The 22424-nt window shown below is 29.6% G+C and overlaps 1 protein-coding gene across 2 annotated transcripts; it reads right to left on the reverse strand.

Annotated features, from left to right (window-relative positions):
* Window positions 4616–16205, reverse strand: LOC109350666 (protein ANTI-SILENCING 1-like). 2 transcript variants are annotated; one of them, XR_002108118.1, is made up of 4 exons: window positions 15804–16205; window positions 14072–14240; window positions 12885–13050; window positions 4616–4638 (listed from the first exon to the last, which is right to left on the reverse strand). XR_002108118.1 is itself a non-coding variant. In XM_019591909.1 (3 exons), exons 1-3 carry the CDS (start codon window positions 16137–16139, stop codon window positions 13028–13030), a joined length of 528 nt encoding a protein of 175 aa, XP_019447454.1. In that variant the 5' UTR covers window positions 16140–16205; the 3' UTR covers window positions 12728–13027. The 2 variants fall into 2 exon arrangements, 1 of the variants encoding a protein (XP_019447454.1); XM_019591909.1 differs by lacking the exon at window positions 4616–4638 and having other exon boundaries at window positions 12728–13050.

Raw genomic sequence — 22424 nt, forward strand, 5'->3', positions numbered from 1 at the left:
TTGAATCAAATTTAAACATTTAATTAATTGAAATAGAAAATTGGAAGCTCAAACAGAACTACTGATTTTGATTCCTTTTGGAAAATTAATTGAATTCGACTGAGTTTCAATTTATATTTTTAATGTAGCCGAATTCAAATTAAATTGAGTAATATATATATTTTATTGTGACTGATTTATAATATAATAATTTTGATTATTATATATTTTTTAAAACTTAGAGTTATAAGCTCTATTGTGAACTAGGAGTCTAAAAGTTTAAGACTATGATGGTTTATTGTTTAGAATTTACAAGTTTTGTACTAATGCAATATATTATTATTAGATTGTGTCTTTTGTTTTTGATTTTTTGTTTTAAAAGATATTTATGAATTGTTTGAATTATTTATTTTTGTCTAAAAGTTTTAATGTATGTTTTGAAAGAAAAAAAAAATGGGTCAGCCCACCGGCTTGCCAGCCCTGTCAAATAGGGGTCGGGCTGACATTTTGAGCCCTTTTAACAATAAGGGTTGGGCCGGGCCAGCCCATATTCTGACGGGTCAAAGGCGGGCCAGGCCGGGCCGGCCCGTATTGCCACCCCTGCACGTAGGTAGTTATAAAATGTTTTGACTTTATATATACTATAAATAGAAACAAATATAATATAAAGTATAAATATGAATATATAATATAGATATACATATTTAGAAAAAGTAGTTTCAAGAGTTAAAAAAATTTGGTTATGAAGTGATAATAATTAGGATAATGCGTTTGATACTTGGAAATTTACAAATTACCCGTATCATTTTTTACTTACACAAACCGTCCATAATTTATATACATAACTATATCAATTATCTTTGAATGAGAGATAAATGTGATTATTTAGATAAGAGAATAAAGTATATTTCTCATATATAACTTATATCCTTAACTTCATTCGGTGTTTAACATGTGTCTTAACAAGACACATATCAAACACTGAGTAAAGTTAAGGATATAAGTTATCTCATTGTACGATGATATACTTTATTCTCTTTAAGTAAAGTAAGATGATGAGTTAAACAAAATATTATATTGTATATTATGGAGACAAATCCAAATGGTATAATAGTGAGTGTCTTTTTATTATTTTTGATTCGTTACAAATTGAATCAATAATTCTAAGAATATTTTTAATGAACCCAAAATAATAAAGATATATTGATTCTTAAATTATTTGGACATATCTTCATAATATGTCACATTTTGATAACATTAATTACTCTTATGATCATTTTTTGTTTAAAAGGTTACATTTATTTATCCTGCAAGAGTAATTAGTGTAATATTTGTATATAAATTAGGGATAATTTATGTAAGTATAAAAATGAGAAGGGTCTTTTAAATAATTTCACTAAAATTTAAGGATGTGAGTATAATTTCTCTTTTGTTTAAGAACATGTGATTATTGTAAGGTAATTTTAACCACATTACACATATCAATCAATAAGAGTGGGATTTTATGCTCTAAGTGTGTGTTTATAAAATTGGTAAGAAAATATTGAATGTATAACTATGTACTGTGAGTATAAATATTTATATATAACTAATATATTATTCATTATTCATTTGGATTATTTATATTTACATATTGATGATAAAATATAATTGATGAATTATATAGCTACAATGTAAAAATTTTGTGGATAAATCTTTTTCTCAATAATGTTTCACACTTGAAAATCATGTTTCATAGGAGTCTTGGTTTTGTATATAGCTTATGTGCAAGCACCAAAACATACACCATTCTGATTAGAAAATTCAATCTATATATAGTTATAGCATTTAATAAAGGAAAACAAGAGGGGGGAAATGATAAATGTTACATAAAAAATCTTAAACACTTATAAAAAGGACCCTCAGAATCTTCTAAGTAATATTCTAATAAGGACCACATATAGTACTATTTCCGCCCCACATAAAATGGTAACAAATTGCAAAGAAAATTGTGCAAAAATAAAGTTACAACAGTTAAAAAAATGCGTAGAAATTATATACTATGGTGTATGATTGGTAACCTATGAATGATGAATTACATTATCGGGTTGGGTATTGATTGATTTTTTGGGTACTATCACACATTTTTGGGTAAGGAACTAATTCTTTTCGGGTTTCGTAATTCCTCTTCCCAACAATTGTCACTCACATGAATCAAACATTCAATCTTGAGAATTGATTGATTTTTGTCAAGACATAATATTAAAATAACTTTCCTTTATTTCTTTTTAATTTTAAATTTTGTACCATTTTTATGAAATTAAGTGAGACTATTTTTAGTTTTGATAATATATTTTTCCAATATCATCTTAACCAATATTGATATCAATTGATCCAAGTTGATTGTTTCATAAAGGAAGTTAACGTTTTAAGTTTGAGTCTTGTGTGTTAAAAAAGGAGGAAATTTATCTCTTGAAAATGGTGTTTGATATCATAAATATTTTCTTATCATATTTTTGCAAAAAGTGTCATGCTTGAGAATTTATAGATGATTAAATTCCATTCTCATGTTTGATTACTATATTTGTTCAATATGATACCACTCTAATGAATGTGATTGGTTTTCAAAATATGTTGAAAAGGTAAGAATCTAAAATTTTCATCTTGATTGGAGAATAGTAGGTTAGAAGATAAGGGCAAAGAAAAATATTTTTCATCTTGATATGGTTTTTAGGGAGCACATTTTTCTATCTCACAATGTGTGTCAATGTGCTAAGAGTTATGATTGGTCAGAAAAATATTTAACTTAAATACATTTTTTTCTAATCAACCATAACTCATAACACATTGAATAATTCATTTTTTCAACCAATTATAATTGGCAATTTTTTATAAACTCATCAAAATTAGACATTCTCACATCAAAATATAGAAATTCAACATTCCATATGAGTGTAATATCTACTAAGTAAATATTTATATATAATCATTATATTATTCATCATTCGTTTGGAATAATTTTTTGAAGAGTCAATGATGATTAAATATAAATGATAGGTGGTGCATTAACAGTGTATTAACCTTATACACTATCATTGCATACATTTTTTTCTTTGCATATTATACCAGTTTCCTTGCATTTTTATTTTAAAATATGTATCAAACATGGATGTCTTACATTCTCAAATGAGGTTTCCTAAACTTAATTCCCAAAGTAGTAATACAATTAATTCCCAGTGTTCTAAAGATTACTATTTTGTGTGTGTGAATAAAACATAAATAAAACCAAACATAGGGAGTTCTATTATTATGTTAATAGATACCACACATTCCATATCATTCAAAATATCTCAATAGAACATTCATACTATTCCGCCATTGTCATTAAGATGTAAAAGATTGTAGGTACTGTTCCTTTTAGTGGCTATCTAGATATTGTAGTTAGAGGACACAATATACTTGAAAGAGAATAGAGATTATCTATCCTATTTTTTGTGTTTCAGTGATATCTCAATCAAATTAAAGAAAATCATCTAATTAAAAAGAAAAAGTATAAAAATAGAAAATATTTTTTAATATTACTTGATGGAATATGATTGATTTGGAAAATGTGGATATGAAATTTTTGGAACAATGATTCTTATTCCTTGAAAGGTATTCCTTAAACTTTTAGGTTAGGTTTTTGTTTTGTATGTCCTTTTCTATGGTGTCCTACAATACTTGATACAATTTTGAAGAAGGTTAAGGGCGTTTGTCTATTTTTTCTCTCTTTTCCACACTTTGATTCAACGATATCACTTATTGGGTCATAGAAATTCAAGTTATGTTATTTGTATGACAATAATGTGACAATTTTATTTATCTTAGAGAAAAAAAAATATATGTACTGAAAATGTAATAGTTTTATACATTATTACTATATCATTTATTATACATATTTGTTTTTTCAAAAAAGTAATATAAATAAATAATATTAAACACATATAAATTTTTATACTAATAGTGTATAAATATTACATTCAATTATATTCATTACTCCATTTTTTATTACGTTTTATACATATGCACATCCATATCAAGTCATCAAGTGTGCCTCAAATCACATACATACCATACTTTTTTGAATGTACATATTAAACGGACAGATTTTTCAAAATTATAAATGTAAGACTTGTAGGAGGAAAAAACAACTATTATCTATTTTTATGAGTTCAAATAATTAAGTTTTTCTAAAATATAAAGTTACATGATGAAATAATAATTATAATACTATTAAAATTTACGCTTCCCCGTAATAACTTTTTAAGTATTCTCTTACTTTTTGGCGAACAGAATAAAATTGTTGTTCGTGCATGAAAATATAGAACACCTTTCCACACCTCAAAAGTCAAGTTTAATTTTCTTGAAAGTGTTATTGTTTCTACTTTCTAGGGAAGAAAAAATCTCTTATCTTTTGGTGGGTTGGAGTGAGGAGTGAAATATCTTTCTTATTAAATTGTGTGTATATTTTTTATTTTAGATTCTGTGAGGTTTTAACTAAATTTCCAATAGTTGTGGTCGAAGTCTTTTTATGGCAACTAAAGGGTAGATGAAGTTGGAATAGCAAATATAATAATGATGTTAAATTATGCTTACCAAGAGAAAAAAAATTATGTGCTGATTGTATATAGATTTTATATACTTTTATAACATTATTTACTATTCATTTTTTATCTCCTCAATAATTCTTCAAGAAAAAGTAATATAAATAAATTGTGAATAATATATTAATTATGTATAAACTTTTATACTGTTAGTATATGAATATTAAATTCATTAAACATTATTTTAGAACATACAAACAATAAAAATAGTATTAAAAATTAGAAGATAAATTGGTCTACTTTTTAAAACAGACATGAGAGATTAGAGGAATAGCTTGTCTTCTATTAAAGTTGATGTGAAAGAGATTTTGATGAAGAGACAGATATTTAAAACAATAACTTCCGAGGTTAAAAGCTTATATACAAGAATTCTAACCCCTCTTTACTAAAATTGAGTATTCAATACCTATTCTGAAAACGGAATATTCACCACCTCCTCATAAAAATAGAGTAGTTAATACTTCTTCAAACAAATAATCTAATAATATGAAAGTTATAGATCAAATAGAGTTGCAAATTTATTCCTGACTATGGGTGATAAAATTATCCATAATTCAAAATCTATCCAAATCTAAGAAAATTAAATCTATTCAAATCCATCCATTAAAGGTAATGGATTTAAATAAATATAATTCAACGAATAGTTTTAGTAATGGATGAATTTGTCCATCCATTATTTTCCACGGATATATCCATTTAGATGAATATCTTGTTCATCTTAAAAATAAATATTAGAAAATGATGTTCTTTGTTTTTTAATTTTATTTAATATTCAAGAAAGTTAAATTCATCCGAATTCATTCATGATTCACACTCTCATTTTGAATATTTTATTAAATTGATATAATTATAGGACATGTGAATGTAGTTAATATTACAAGTTTATTGGTAAGTACATAACATATATAATATTTGTTAAAAACTTTACACGTAAAATCATGTCACAAACTTTTAGAATATTGAATTTTTTTAATTTTTTAAAGTAAAAAATAAACACTTTAAAAACACTTTTTTGAAAACATGATTTTTAAAAGTATTTTTTTAAAATGATTTTAAAAGTTTTTTTTAAAAGGTGATTTTAAAAAATGTTTTATTGAATAAAAGTTTTTAAAAGAATAATTTTTATCAATAGTGTATTTAGTTACAATAAAAGAATCCAATTGATTGAATATTCATCCATCCAAATCCATAAAAATTGAACCATGAATGAATTGTATGGATTGGAATCCATCCAATAAGTTTGGATATGGATAAATTAAATAACTTAAAATGATGCAGTCAGAAGCACAAAGGATTGTCACGCGCCAAATCTAGAACAATAAACACAAGTTTGCAAGCACAAATCTGATAGATAAACTCTAGAATCCACCAGAAAGAGAAAACTGTCAAATTTTACTAAGGAAAATAATATGTTGATCATGCTTAGATCCCAAAAGTGTTTAAATACTAAAGAAAAGATACTAAAAATATAATGAAAAAATACTGAAAAGATGATGAAAAGATAATTCCTAAAAATATTAAAATGGTGTTCCTTTCCCGCGAGCGACTTCATTTTCAATACGCACAGTCAACCTTCCTACATCAGTCTCCTCCACCTTTGTAGAACTCGACCCTTATATTTGTTTTTCTGTCTTGATGTGATATTATGTGTAATTCCATGACGTCAATGAAGAGTATTCATTAGGTGTTTTAATCTCTCTTTCTTTCTGGTGTACTTGTATACATCATTGTTCAGATGAACCAATCGACAATGATTCAGAATTAGCGATTCATGATGTCCCAGGAGGGGACTTCGAGAGTTGATATGGCGAGGATTAGGACTCGGTGTTCCAACTTTGACACGGTGGAGGAGATGGAGGTTGACGACGACGTCGACTATGCGGAGTTAGTTTGCATAGAAGACTCTGTGGAGGTAGTAGACCTCTCATCGGACTCAGAGCCTGAGGAGGATCCGAACGAGGGCTCTAGTATCCCACTAGCCGCTAGGAGATGCTCCTCTTCTTTTGCTTTTTGGAATAAGGATACTTGTGTAGGATACTTTTGTAATACTGATGCCCTCAACTTATTTTTACTTCACAGTTTTCAGTTTAGGTGATGATTAGATTTTGCCTTGTATTTTGTAAGCACATTGAACTAGACCAAACAACACCTTGTTGTGTGTGTTGCGGGGTCAAGTCTTTTATAATGAAAAACATTCAGAAAAGTGTTGTACCATTTTCCATTACCATTAGGTATTAGTTATTTACTTTCTGCAGTTTATAAAAATGTGACGTCTTGAAAAGGGAATGGATATAAGGAAAATCATTTGTGATTTATATATTACATAAAAAATTTACCCATTTTTCTAAGTGATTAAATACATTATTTATGAAGTGATTTTCAGGGTGTTATATTAAGAGCCTTAACAAGCTTGATATGAGATAAACTTTTGATAAAGTTGAACATATGTGAATGTCAATAGTCATGATTATACTGCCGACTTTCCTAGTCAACCATCTCTTCCGCAATAACAGCGCAATTATTGTTTCCACCACGTGGAACCCTATGTGGTTCTCATCCCTTGTCTTTTTTTCGGTTCTTGTTGTTGGCATTCTTCATCATCTAATCTAAAGTCACCAACTATTCAGTAAGAGAAGTTAGGGGCGTGGTAAAATCTGCGGTAAAACTCTGAAGATATGCTAAGCTTTTCTAGAATTTGGGGATGACCTCAGGTGAGAGTCCCAAAATTCTATTGCAAAGCTTTTCAAACTACCACTGGTAAGCTGCAACTATGGTAGTTTGGCGCAGTTTACAATTTGATGATTCTCATAGGTAGATGGGCCAAAACGAGTTTCTAAGCACCGCATGAAACTTTCTCAATCTGTAAAATTAGCATTGAGGAATTCCCATTTAAACCAGCTTAATGCCTCACCTTTCATGTAAAAAGAAATAAGTTGGATCCTCTGTTCAGGTGGAACTTGATATAATTGGAAAAATTGTTCTGCTTGGATTAACCAATCCAAGGGTTACGAGCCATCAAAGGGACTCAATTGTAGTTTGGGTGGTCTAGGATGTGTTGGGTTTAGTATTTGGAGGTTAATGTGGGGTCATGTATGTAAGTGGTGGGCTGTAAAAAATGGGGGAAGTGGTGTGTTGAATGAGGGATATGTGGCTGGTAGTGGAGATGGTATATGAAAAGGGGGAACTGGTTGTTGTTGGGTTGTTGGGGATTGGGGGTTAGGGTTTATGAGGTGAGAAGAAGAGTGTATGGATGGTGGGTCTAGTGGTTGGGGTGGTAAAGTAGACATTCCAGCAAGCTTTTCTGTGATTGAACGTAAGGCATCAGTGATTACCTCATGTCTTTTATCTTGTTGTTCCTTGTGTTCTTGTAATTTCTCTGCAAAAGTCAGCAACAAAGTCTCATCAATGTCCTTGTTTGTAGATTTGGGAGGCATAGTGCAAAGAATGAAAGCACCAATAATAGCAATAATGCAACCAGAAACCTTATAACTCAACAATTAACTATGGCTAAGGAAATAAACAAGAGAAAATTATACTGGAAAATTTATCATGCATTAGTAGTTGCTATTGCATAAGCTAAATAGTAGCAGGAATTTAGGGTTAACAAGTTCACTGGGCTCAAAGGCAGCAACCCAAAGTTCACACAGAAATTAAATAACATAAGAAATTAGAATATAATTGCATTAATAAAAATCATTCATCCAACTAGGCTAATGTTTCATTGGGCCTAGTTGTACCAATGTTGGTCTTCTTAGTAATTGGGCCTCCATCATGATCCTAACCCTTATGTGAATGATTGTGATGAATATACATGGATTTGCTTGTGATATTTTATGAGGAATTATGTAATGAACTTGGACATAAGTGTGCATTAAAATCAGATGTACTACCTAGTGGCCATAAAGTTGATTCCAATACTATGATAGTATATTCCCTTTATTCAATGGGAAGAATGGAGGAAATATGGGGAGAAGATTGCTTAAAATTAGGCCCGAAAGATGGATTTCTAATAGAGGGGGTATTATACACGTTCTTGGTCCTGTTGGGATAGTCTATGAAGTACCGACATTTCAATAACCTTCATGTATTCGTATCGGATATGTATCCGATACAAATACTCTCTGATACTTCATTCATAGTACCCATTGCGTATCGATATCATATTTTTGAAAAATAATTAATTTATAAATCCGATACTTTTATAATACTCACCGATACTCTTAATATGTTATCTAGATACTCCCCGATACTCTTAAAATGTTTTCCTGATACCTCATAGACACTCAGAATACCCATAATAGAATTTTAAAAGAGAGAAAGACATAACACAATCAATTAAGTAGAAGAGAGAAATGTAATATGTAATCTACCAATGAGACTTTAGCAAGAGAAATAAAACAAAACACACGTATTTATAGAGAATTAATAGAAGATACATATCTATAATGTTGATCATCGATTAAACGAGAGTGATGATCTTATGACAATATGAATTTCCTTTTGTATTTAATGATGTCTACAAAATATATTTCTTATCTGGAAATTCATAACAGTAATTATATGTTTATTATGTTTTATAAATTTTATATATATAAGTTATATACGTACCCAAACATATTGTATCATGCATTTTCAAGAAAATGCATATCAATATATTGGATACGTATTATATCCGATACTCATATTAATATGGGTGGTTCAGAGGGGATAGTTTATTACTGATTAACATGTTTTAATGAAAACTTCTTTTTATGATACAGTTTATTAGTAAATTATGTATTTGGTATTCTTAATCCAATATCTGACGTGTTTCATATTTATTATTATTATTATGTTTTTTCAATCTTCTACTCTTTACAGTAACCACTTTGACTTGGTTTTCACAGTTTATGGGACCTGCCCCTGCTCCTTCCTCTCAAGGTTATAGATATTATAAGTATATTGTTGACTCACGCACCAGATGGGAGACTCGTTCATTAGGCCGCACCATTTAAATACAATTCTCACATTTTAGTATAGAATTACAAATTAGTTTACTCGTACTAATTCGTGGTTCTTTTGTAAACTAGTTCTCTTTAAGGAATAAACCGGATTTTTACCTACAGTTTAAATAAAATAAAAGAAGAATAATTGATAATGTACATGAGTTACAACAAACAAAAAAGAATTTTATCTTTGAGTATTTCTCCAATGGTGAAACAAAAGTTGATTCAAACCTACAAGAAACAGTCCTAGAAACGATTGTGCAGAAAACTATAGAAACTCTACTGAATATACTCTTAGTGTACCGATATTTAATAGAGTAACGTACCGTATATTACGTACCAAAAAGAATCACATGTGACTATGGGCTGCACTTCATTGTTGATTCTGGCACTGGATTTACATTGATTTTAAAAACAAAAATCCTAAGCTATCTCTCTATTCAAACAATTTCTTGCTCAATAGGCAAATTAAGTATATTAATCAGATTTGGAGGGACTTTTCTTTGTAGCCTTGGGATTACACACAGTCATCTGTCCTCACACAATCAAAATTGTGTGGTAGACAAGAAGTATAGACAGATTGTTGAATTTCTTTTTTATATAACCATTGATATTTCATCTCTCTCTATTGATAAGAAACTAATCACTTTCGTGATACGTAGTTGTCTCTCCTAATAAGTTTTGCTATCATGCTATGATGTATTGATGTCGATACGTGTATCGAATACAATACGTATCTGACATGTTAGTGTGTATATTCTTGAAAATGCGTGATATGATATGTTTTGGATATGCCTATAAAATTCATATAACATAATAAACATATAATTATTATTATTATGAATTTCCAAATAAAAAACATATTTCTTATACATCACTAAATACAAAACGTAATTCATATTATCATAAGAAATCTTTACTTAATATCAACAGGAACATTATCAATCATGTTTAATCAATTGTTAGTAGTATGCATTATCAATCATGTTATGTTTTTCACTTCTAAAATGCTATAGCATGGTAGTTTGGGTATTTATGAAGTATGGGAAAAATATTTTAAGAGTATCGGAGAGTATTTGGGAAGTATTATATTTATAAATTATTTATTTTTCAAAAAAATATATTTCGACACGTTATGAGTACATATTGATGAAGTATCAGGGAGTATCGATATCGGATACGATATGAGAATGTTATTGAAGTGTTGGTGCTTCATAGCTATCAGGAATCGAACTTTTGACATTTTAGCATATTTGATGATCTAGTGAGATGTTACTCCACTAAATCAACGCCTTATTAGTGTTGAAATGAGGTTTAACTCTTATGGTTTAAGTGGACTACCTTAGGTTGGAAGGGAACCTTAGAAAGTAGTTAACCTTATGAAATTCACCATTATTCTAAAAACTGTGTTGGATTAGCTTAGCTGGATAGGAACTCAGTTAGCTCATTTCACTAATGTAGTCAATTAGTTTCTAACCACCTACTATAAATAGTTACTTAGCAAACTATAATCATTATCCAATTCAGAAATAGCATTTCTGTTTTATGATATACCTAACTCTCCTCTCTTTTTCAACTATCTTCAATTTCTTACAGTATATGACAGTGTATGATTATGGCAATGTTATTAATATTGTATCGTTCATCTAATCAATTAAGTGAACTAGTATAATGGGATAGTAATTCAACCTGTGATTGACTAATTAAACCCTAATTGGTGAATTTAAATATACATATATATTATATTAATATTAATGTTAAAAAAATTAATAAATAAGACAATAACTACTTTTATTTATACGATTTTTTAAAATAAAATGTGTCATTTAGTGGTAGACCATAAAATAAAATGTGTCATTTGATCATCCATACAAACATTTTGGTAAAATTTAAGTAATTTTCATTAAAAATTAATTATAATGAAAACGGAGTGGTATGATTGGTATGGTTCAATTGAAAATCGACCTTTGAACTGTTTTTGACTGATATGATTACATGACAGTTTTGACCGGTATGAATGCATAATCAATATAATTGTTGTATCGTGGTATTGAAACAGGTTCAATGATTTCCGATTGAAGTGACGACTATGAACTGGTTTTCACAACACTACTGCTTATGGGTGAAGCAGTTGGTGGATTCTAATATGGATACTGCAATCACTTTGTTGATGGCATGCCTACAAAAAGAATTGATAATGAGGAGTGAGGGTATTTATTTAGGATGAAGAGATCATAAAAGAAATTTATGAGTTACCCACTTGACAAAGAGGGACAAAAGAATTACTAGGATCTGTTGAACTAGATGACAAACCTTCAAGACTAAATGCAAAAGCAGGACCAACCTACTCTATTACCAACTTTATTCAGTTTGCAATAGAATTAAAGAAAATTAGAGAAAAGGTCTCCATGAATTTGCATGAGTGGTTTAGAAAAAGAAAGAATACATGTTATATCTAAAAAGTCATTACTGATTGAACTATTACCTATCTTCCGATTATTTCCTATGCATTAAATACATACTCTATTCCATATTTTTTAATTTTTTTTAATATTTTAGAAAATAACATATTTTTATATTTTTTTTCTAATTATAGCCTTATTTATTACTTCTATTTTTCACTTTATAATTTCACCATTTCTCTTCTATGTAGTCTCCCGTGTGGATTAAGCAAGACTATTTTAGTCGGTATCAAATTTTTACAATATTTAATGATTTCTTAAATTATCTTCATAACCTTAAATTATTGTTGTGAAAACCAGTTTGTACCGACCGGTTTAACTGGAAAATTAGTCTCAATACTTATACAATACAACAATTATATTGTTCATGTAACCATATTGATTAAAAAATTTCACACCAGTCAATTTTCATTTAAAATTAATTCTTAATGAAAATGAGTTAACTTTTCTCGTGTTAGTATAAAGTTTGTTTATATTTCTAAAACATGGTTTATTATCAAGGGACACGTTTTGTTTTAAAATGTGATATAAATAAAAGTAATAAACTAAAACGAACAAATAAGAAGTTTCAGTGAGAGTTCCACTGAAAATGTAAGTGAGTCACACTAGTAAAGTATATACATTAAAAAGAAGTCATAAAAAAAGGAAAAGCAAACCATAATTTATGATACTACAGTAATTCAATGGCAGTAAATTTCATAATTATCATAAACAAACTATAATTTAGTAACCAATCCATGCAATACAATTACAAAACCAAGTCTTCAAAGTCTTAAAATCCAATTTACTACCAAAAAACCTATTTCATATATCATCTATCATTTGTTTTACAAAACCTTCTTCTGTAACTACTAATGTATTGACATACTTGTTAGCTACCTTTACAATTATTAGCTAACTGTAATTTTTACTCCAAACTCCTTCCCATGGCATTCCCACTAACTTCATTCATCTCTAAACCAACAAGCTTCTCACCATCTCATTTGTTAAACATATTTTTAACTGCAACAATTTCAAGGGGAAAACACCATAAGATATTCAACAATTTAAAAACTAGGTAGAATAACACTCACTTCTTAGAATTCTTAGAATTCAGACGGGTCCATGTGAACACTCAATTTTATCCTACCCAATTTTATAATTTTTCACACAAAATCAAAATATAAAATTATAAAATACCAAAAAATGGCATTTTGGTCAATTTTATGATTTTTATAGTCACGAAATTACTTTTATTCATTTGTAGATGTTATGGTAATTTTGGGATTTTATAGAGTCACAAATAATTTTTTTTGCCTAAAAATGGTACTCTAGTGATTTTAAAAGCTAGATAAAACATTTTTTACCCAACCAGAGATTTTTTGTAAATGTTCTTTGAAAATAATTTTATCGAAAAATGATTTTTAAGATAGTTATTATAGAGCCGATATTCAACCGAAAATCGGGTTACGACAGTCCTTTACATCTCCTATGAAATTTTTGCTGCACTAACAACTATAAAATTCTTAATAAACAGGAAAACATATAAATTAATTTAAACAACCAAAGATTCTAATTTTTAAACAAGAAAAAGCATTCAACCACACAAGGTGTGACTCAATTTGTAATTATTGGTCCATGTAGACTAAACTTGTGGCCAGTGTCACCCACCCTAAGTAGGGATCAGTCCACCAAACAAGAGTGGGGAAACCTCATGGGAGAGCCAAAAAACAAAAAATTCAACATGGGTGTGAAAGAGATTCAATTTTGAAAATTTTCCAAATCTCTATAATTACATTAAACAATTAAAGATTATAATCTTGATTTGATTGAAAAATACTGTTGGAGAGGCTGTCATGGAAAATGTAGGGAATTTTTTCTTCTTTCTGATAAATCTAAATTTTAGCATAATTTCTGAAAGGAAAAAATAGTTAAAATATGTCATATGGGAGTGTTGAGTGTTAGATATCCCTGAACCAGGGCAGCAGGTGTAGTATGAAGAATTTTACAGCATAATTTTCAAAAGAGTAAGACTACTACATACCATCGATTCCAGCAATCTTGTCATCTACCTTGTCCACTATTTTACGGGATCCAACATCGAAGAAACGATAGAATACAAACTCAGCCATTTTGAGTTCTTCATCTGATGGTTGTCGATTCCTTGTGTCCTTAGAAGTGCAAACAATATTGCATTTTCCAGCAACAGCTTCCTGATGTGATATCCAAGTTTCAAAATAAGCAAATACAGAAATCAATTAGAATTTCACATGCTAATCAGCTCCAAACCAGAGAAAGTAAATAGTTTTACTATATGAAGATTAAAGCAAATACTATTTATTTGAGACTATTATAACAAAATAATGCACATACAGCTTTTACCCGCAATAGGAAACATACACGCGTGCACACGTTCACACAAAATAAGGTAATGAATCAAGTGATTATACCCCGAATCAAAATAAAGTAAAAACAAAGTGATGTTTGAACAGACTCCTATCAACAGAAATATCACATGGGATTTTATCACAGTTGGTTTATGATGCAAAAAAATTGTTGTGCGGATTGGAAATTAGTGCATTATAGTAGATGGGTTCATAAAATTTCTGTACTCATATTTTCTGTGCACATAACATGGCTCAAGTAAAAATTAAAACAAGCATGACTCTTATACTAGTCTTTGAACCATATCTTCCTGTTATGAAATTCAACTCTAACCATATGAATATGACACTCTCAACCATTGAAATACAAAATGAAATGAAATCTCAAATCCTCTAATGTGATTCAAAAGTCAAAACCCTTGTGGAGCCGATTCTAACAACCAGAACACAACTTAGCGGAGAATTATGGTAGGACCACATCTACAACATTACACACCATCACTTGATAAGATATTCAAGTTCAAACCATGAATCAGAGATCTAGACAAGAATGTAAATGATAGACACATACACAATGTTTTAGAAACAAATTTCACAAGTCTTGACATAAGATTTACTTATATATCTCACTTTCATGTAACCATGTAGAAACAAAAAAATGACATAAGATTCTTTACACCCTAGAGTTGCCACAAGTTAACACAAAACTTCAAGGGGGTTTTAAATTGTGATCCAAAACTGCAGTTCAACAACAATATTTCAGATTTTAATAGTTACATAATGGCATCACAGTCACATGAGTAGCAAGGTTTCAAATTTGTGTCCGCCACAACAATTGAGACCACAAAGTTAAGGTTTTGCCCTTTTTGCTAGCTATAGTCCACAACGCCGCGATTGCAATTTAAAACCTTGATCTGCCACATTTTCTCGCTTGCAATTGCGTTAAATATAACTTAATCACAACCAGTGTTTTAAATTGCGGTGTGATTACGGTTGTGGTTACTGCAATTGCGGTTACTACGATGCGGATTGTGGCGTTTGCGATGTGAATTATTTTGTGATTAAAAAGGTATTTTTGAATTTGATATGGTCCAATGTGGCTTGATGTAGTTGCAATAAAGCCCAATGCAGATGCATCATTATGATCGGATGTCTCACTACAATTGCGGTGTGATACAGTTACACCAGTCACCGCAGCCACAACATTGCAATCACATCAGGTGATGTAGCCCACAGTTTGAATCACCGATTGCAAACCATTAGATGCAAGAGACCAGTGTTTTAAATTGCGGCCGAAAAGTGTCGGATGCAGCCACAATTACAGTCGTGACATTGCAGATACTTCTAAAACAACAATAAACCGATAATTCAATAAAGCAAACAATTAATTACCAAAGGATTGACATTAGCAAGTCCAGCACCTTCACCACAAGCAAGAAACAACTCATTATCACATGGACTCTCAATTCCTTCTAGAAAGTTCCGAATCTCACGAGGACGGAAAAACCATTGAACTTTAACTTTCTTAGAAGAATCACGATGCTCCCAAATCTTGATGAGTTTACCGATATAGGGATCAGATTCATCATCCTTGTGAAGAAAAACATTATCAAAGAGCTTGTATTCAACACCATCGTAAGTGAATGAATCATAGAATTGAACATCTTTCTTTTTGCCACCGATTCCTCTCTTTTTACCCCAATTGAATTGTAGAATCTCTTCTTCCATTTTCTGATTTGAAATTCGAGATTTCAAACAGAGTCTAAGTTCTTATTACTGAACAAGTAGCGTGTGGAGTGAAGGGTTATCAAATGGTAAACCCTAACCCTAAGCTAGTTTATATTTGCCCATCATTTGAATTATTTGTTGAAAACACAATAATAATTAAAAATAAATAATAGATAATACAATAATAATATAAGAAATTTTTATATCATTAGTATATATATTTTTTTAATTAAAATTGTATCAATATCATTTTTTTATCGGTTAAAAAATATTTAATATTTAATTATTTTAATGATTAATCATAAATGATATAACGTATAATCTTAAATGTCACGTACTTCTAGAATATTGTAGAAAAAATTATTTTTTCTAAAAGTTCAAAAAATCACTTTTAAAAAAATTAAAAGTATTTTTTAAAAGGCGATCCTTAAAAATGTTTTGTTGAGATAGTAGTTTTTAAAATAATGATTTTCTTCAACAATGTTTTTATTTCCAATGAAAAAATCAAATTGATTAAATATTCATCTATCCAAATCTATAAAAACAGAGTTATTGATAGATTAGAACTCATCCATCAAAATTAGATATGGATGAATTAGATAACTTAAAATACAGTTTAAATGAATTTATATAAAATGATATATGACTTTTCATCCATCTATTAACATCCAAATCCAAATCCATTAAAATTATACCCTTAAATAAAAGTTACTAGTTCTATTCACATGTTCTTTTACAACATAAAACTTGAACTGAATTGACCACATACAATACAATTAGTTTATCTATTGTTTTATTCTCTTGTTTAGGAATTATAATGAATAGATTGGGGTTGAGTTTGTACTTACTCAACTCCAAATCTAAAATTTAAAACCTGAATCTGAAGCTATTATGGTTAAAAATAATGGGACAATATCGGTAAATTAGTCCTTATATTAGTTTGATATGATAATTATACTAAATATAAAATTAAGTTAGTCAAAATTGGTCAATATTAAAAAAATGATGGTCAAACCATATCAATCAAAAACCAATCGGTTAATGAAAAAATAAATATTTTCCATATTAGAGAAAAGGGGTGGAAACCTTTAACTAAAAGGTTATTGTTTATAACATAGTTAGTCATTGAATCATTCAATTTAATAATTAAATTATATATTACAAATAATTATATTTATATTCATAAATGTAGTATATTTATTATAATTAGCGTGTCGACAGACAATTCGTGCCTGCCGACCCACATTTTATGACACTTTTGTATTGAATGTACATGATATTATAATTTTTGTGATAAAAAGTATGAAAATGAATTATGATATTATGAAAAATTACATTTAAGGTTTGATATTTTTTGTAAATGTAACTTACTCTAATTGTCATTAATATTTTTAATTATAGGAGAAAATAATGTAATTTTAATTAATTAAAAGGGATATATATATATATATATACCTTAGTCGGGATGCAGTTTAATTAGCAAATTATTACTTGAACCACCATAAAAATAGAATATTAATAAAAACGGAAGAAAAACAATATTATGACTAGTGTTACTAATACCATATTGGTTATCAAACCGGTCAGGATACTATTATAGTGGTATAACAGTTCAACTGGTGATTCACTAACTAAATTGTATACCAGCGAAGTTATAGTCTTAAAAAATTAATTTTAAATAAAAATCGATGGTATGACCGACATGCATCAATTGAAAATTGACTTGTATGATTGATTTTGATCAGTTTTAGCCGATTTTAACCAGTATGATTGTATAAGTAGTATAATTGATATACCGTATCAGTGTTGAGACCGATTTACCGGTTGAACCGGCCGCACGAACCTATTTTTACAACACTAATATTATCAACAACTTTATAAGTACATCTAAATTCAAAGGAGATCTCCCTTTGGAGCAAAAAAAAGTGTAAGAAATTGGAAAATGCTCTAGCACACTCTCAATGATCCTCTAAAACACAAAAAAACAAAAAAAATGAAGAGCAATTTGTGATGTCTACTTGCCTAGATAAATGAACAATAAAGAAATTTTTCATGTAGTGTTCCTTTTATAGTGAACCAAGAGTTGATTCAAATCTAAAAGAAATAGTTGTGTAGAGAACTATAAAAACCATGATCAACATTATAAAATCGATCTAATAAAATAAAATATTATTAATAGTAATAATATAATTATAAAGTACATATCAAATTAGTATATTTGACAAAATAAGTATTACATACTATATACACATATAACCATGTATCAAGTGACTATGTAATTATTCTGTTTGGGGATAAAAATTATACTTTTTTGTACTATCAAATATATTTCTTACTTTTTTTTAGTATGAAACTAACTTCTTTCGAGGTGTGTAGTTGTTCTCCTAACAAGTGTCACTCCCCAAAAATTGAACCTCAAGCCTTCATTTGGTTGGAGTGACTTTGAAGGGAGAGAATATAAGAAGAGAGAAAGTGAAGAGAGAAAGTGAAGAGAATTTGATATTTTTTCTCATTTTGTTGTGAAGAGAAATAGAGAAGGGGGATAAATTTGTGGTGGGTCCCATACAATTATTCTCTCCTCACATGTGTGAAGAAAGTGAGAAAAGACACACCAACATTCACAAATGACCAAATTACTCTCATTACTTTCACACTTCCTTCATTATCTTATAGGATATAATTGTCAATTTAAGAAAAACTTCCTTCTCTTTCTCTTTTATTTCTTTCTTCTTTCTTTTATATCAAACAACTCTTAATTATACTATATTTCTCATCTCTTTCATTATACTTTTATTCTTTCCTTCTATCTTCTCATCTTCCACCCTAAACCAAACAAATCATTAACCTTTTGGTCAATTCCTAAACTAAACTATAAATAGTCCACTTTCATGGTAATGAAGACAGATGTCAGCATTCACCGTTCTCTGAAAATAGAACAAATGTATTAATAACAATCAATTTTTAGAACCGCGAATTACAAAATAAATTTTCTGAAATTGTTAAGAATGAAGATAGAATTGTTTGAGAAATGATATTTGTAATTAATCAATATGTATCTATATATAGAGAGATTGAGATGAGTAATGATAATTTGTAATTGATAAATTCAGTGTTATTAAAACCGTACCGGTTATCAAACCGGTCAGGGTACTGGTATAGTGGTACAGTGGTTCAACCAGTGGTTCAGTAATTAAACCGTATGCCGGTTAAACCGGACATACCTACTTATATTTATATATATATATACCTATAACAAAAATTTCAATTAGGTAGATACTCAAATTTATAATCCATATTTATAATCTACTCAAAACTCACATAAATAAACAACTTTAAGTCTTTAACAAATTCAAAGTCTAAATTAAAAAACATATATCAATCCAAAAGTATCACTTAACAACCACAAAATATAAATAAATGACATAAGTCACAACTCACTCTACAAAACAAATAAATTTGGAGTTTTCATATTTAACACCAAAGAGTCAAAGTTGTCTCATATGAATATTATACTTTTCTACCAAATCCTATCTTCAGACAATACTCCAATATTACACAAATGTCACGAGATTACACACGAATGTTACGGAACCAAAAGATGTAATCTAAGTATGTCTTGGAAGTATGTGCCTTGAAAAGGGTTGAAGAAGAGTTGGAAAGATGGGTCACATTGTAATTGATTTTTAAGTTTTTAAGTTTTTTTTTTTAAAAAAAAAAAATGTGTATAAACCGGCCGGTTTAGTAAAATACCGGCCGGTTCACCGGTTTTGACCGGTTTTGACCGGTTTTGATACTTGGCCGGTTCAACACCTGCACCGTACCGGTTAGGGGCCCGGTTCACCAGTTTTCCGGTTGAACCAGCCGGTACGAAACGGTTTTTATAACTATAGATAAATTTATATTATATAATATATAGAGATATCGAGAGAAATTGAGAGTGGGGTTGATAAGGATACTTGAAAATAATAAGAATTGATTAGTAGTTTTTTCATAAACTTATTAATCAATTATAAGCAACAGTTAAGGCTTAGTGCACTTAGCCGTGTGATAGGTTATATTTGAGTTGAATAATATTATAGCTTTTTATATTATCATCACATCGTCTACCGTTGATTTGTATTACTTTTATTTAAGAGTCAAATGTGGTTAACATATGAATAATCGATAATTTACTGATAGTGTTAATGTATACCTATTAAATCATACTTCTTTACCATTAGATGAACTTTATGTGAAAAACTAAATCACATGGGACTACTCAACAACCATTACTAAAGAAAAGTTAATGCCTTATTTCTCAATTTAATGCATTACTATATATCTACTCTTCCAAAATCTCACTAAGTGAGAATCTCATACACTCGATTACCTTTTCTTTTTAGTATTTCTTATAGTAGGTTATCATGGACTTACAAGAGTTGTATTGCATCCTTTTACACAATACAAACAAACATGTACTACAACACAAATAGAAGAAGGAACCACTAGTCCAAAGGAGAAAACAAACATCAGAATCAAAAGAAATCAACATCTAAATAATTGCCAGAAGGATTCACACCAGGAACCTTTTCAGCTGTGAGTGTTGTTGCTTTCATGGTCTCTTGTCTAGGAACCTCTCGAGGATTCGCGCAACGAAACAGCGCGCCCATTTAACATTTCACAAGTAAGCCTCTGATCAAGTCCCTTGTAGTAAAACTCGCGGTATAAGATTCTGGAAATCTTATGAACTATTTGTGAGTTAATTTTTTTAGGGCAAGAGAGAGAAGGGGAAGCTTGGGAGCCATCTTACAAGTATATTTCATGGTTCTCAAGCCTTTCATTTACCTTCTTTGTCCTTCAGAAACCAACTCACAAACAAACCCTTAAGAGCTAGCCAACCAATTAAATAGAGTCGCTCTATTCGCTAAACCTATGAATGGTGTTCGACGGATTAAAAGCTCATATAAGAATATGCCAAATGTCCGCCAATCTACTGCAGTTCCATGCCCTTCACCTTTGATTATCTCTAGTGCCAAATACTCGTGCGTGCCTACAAAGGACATCGATCGTGCATTCATACGCTCAACAAGAAGCTCAGGGAGAGGAATCACTTGATCATTCTTTGGTTTCAACTATATTAAATCTATTATCATGTTCACATTTTATCACTTAACATTTAATCCATATAACATTTTCTTACCCAATATTGGTTATATTAGCTGACAGAAAAAAACTACAAAGTATACCTTGATTATGGGGATTATATTAGTTTTTTTTAATATAGAGATGCAATCCTCACTCAAGATTTTCATCTCATGAATTAATCTCAACAATTGAACTTTTGAAGGGCTTCAACAATCTCATTTATATCTGCAAAAGCAAAATAAAATAAAAAAATAGGGCGAGGATAAAGGTGAGAGAAGATAGACAAACTAATCCATTTCAGGATGTGTGTGCTCCCATTCCAACAAAGATCCCTCACATGAGTCGAACTCTTGACATTTTGATTTATCTGGTGATCCTGTAGAACCTTACGTTGCTAGACCAATACCTTGTTGGCAAAGAGATTACATGTTGAAATAAAATACAATTCTATCATGAGTTTACACATCAAGAATGTTCCAATAAATCTTCCAAGTATAAATTGACTAAGTATCTTCCTGTGGACAAAACATCAAGTCTCTTCTCACTTGGTTCATATTTTCCTTTCCTAAGCTGATACCGATGTGTTACTGCTGAAATAGTATAAGCTTGTCCTTCTATTGTTACACTCTCCCCACATTGCAAGTTCTGCTTTCAAAATTAAATACAAATAAGAATATTAAATAAATGTGTTCCTATTTACATTCTCATAATGTTGGATCACAAGCATCGATAATTGAATCGATGATATAATGTGAAATGAAAATGATATAAAAGGAAATATAAGGAGTAAAATGTGGTATATGTGAAAAAGTGATAAGAATATAAAAATTGATCTACCACTAGTTTTCTGCTTACTGAACCATAATGCAATGGACAATGCTAATTAACCAAAATAGTTTGCCACAATTCCTCTTCTCATATGAACCATATACCACTGTTCCATTAAAACCAGTGTTGTTTGTACTAGATAGTCTCACTGGTCCAACCATAGACCAGAATAGGGAACAACTACGTACAGGCTAGAAAATTGTCTAGCAAGTCAATCCGCTTTAAACCGCTGAAAATTTAGTCGCTTTAAACTAGATGGTTGGACCGGCTCTTTTGCTCAAATTAAATAAAAAAAGCCAAAAATGGAACATATGCGATAAAATCAATCGTGAA

This window comes from Lupinus angustifolius, chromosome LG06 (assembly GCF_001865875.1).
Source record: "Lupinus angustifolius cultivar Tanjil chromosome LG06, LupAngTanjil_v1.0, whole genome shotgun sequence".
NCBI classification, from domain to species: domain Eukaryota; kingdom Viridiplantae; phylum Streptophyta; class Magnoliopsida; order Fabales; family Fabaceae; genus Lupinus; species Lupinus angustifolius.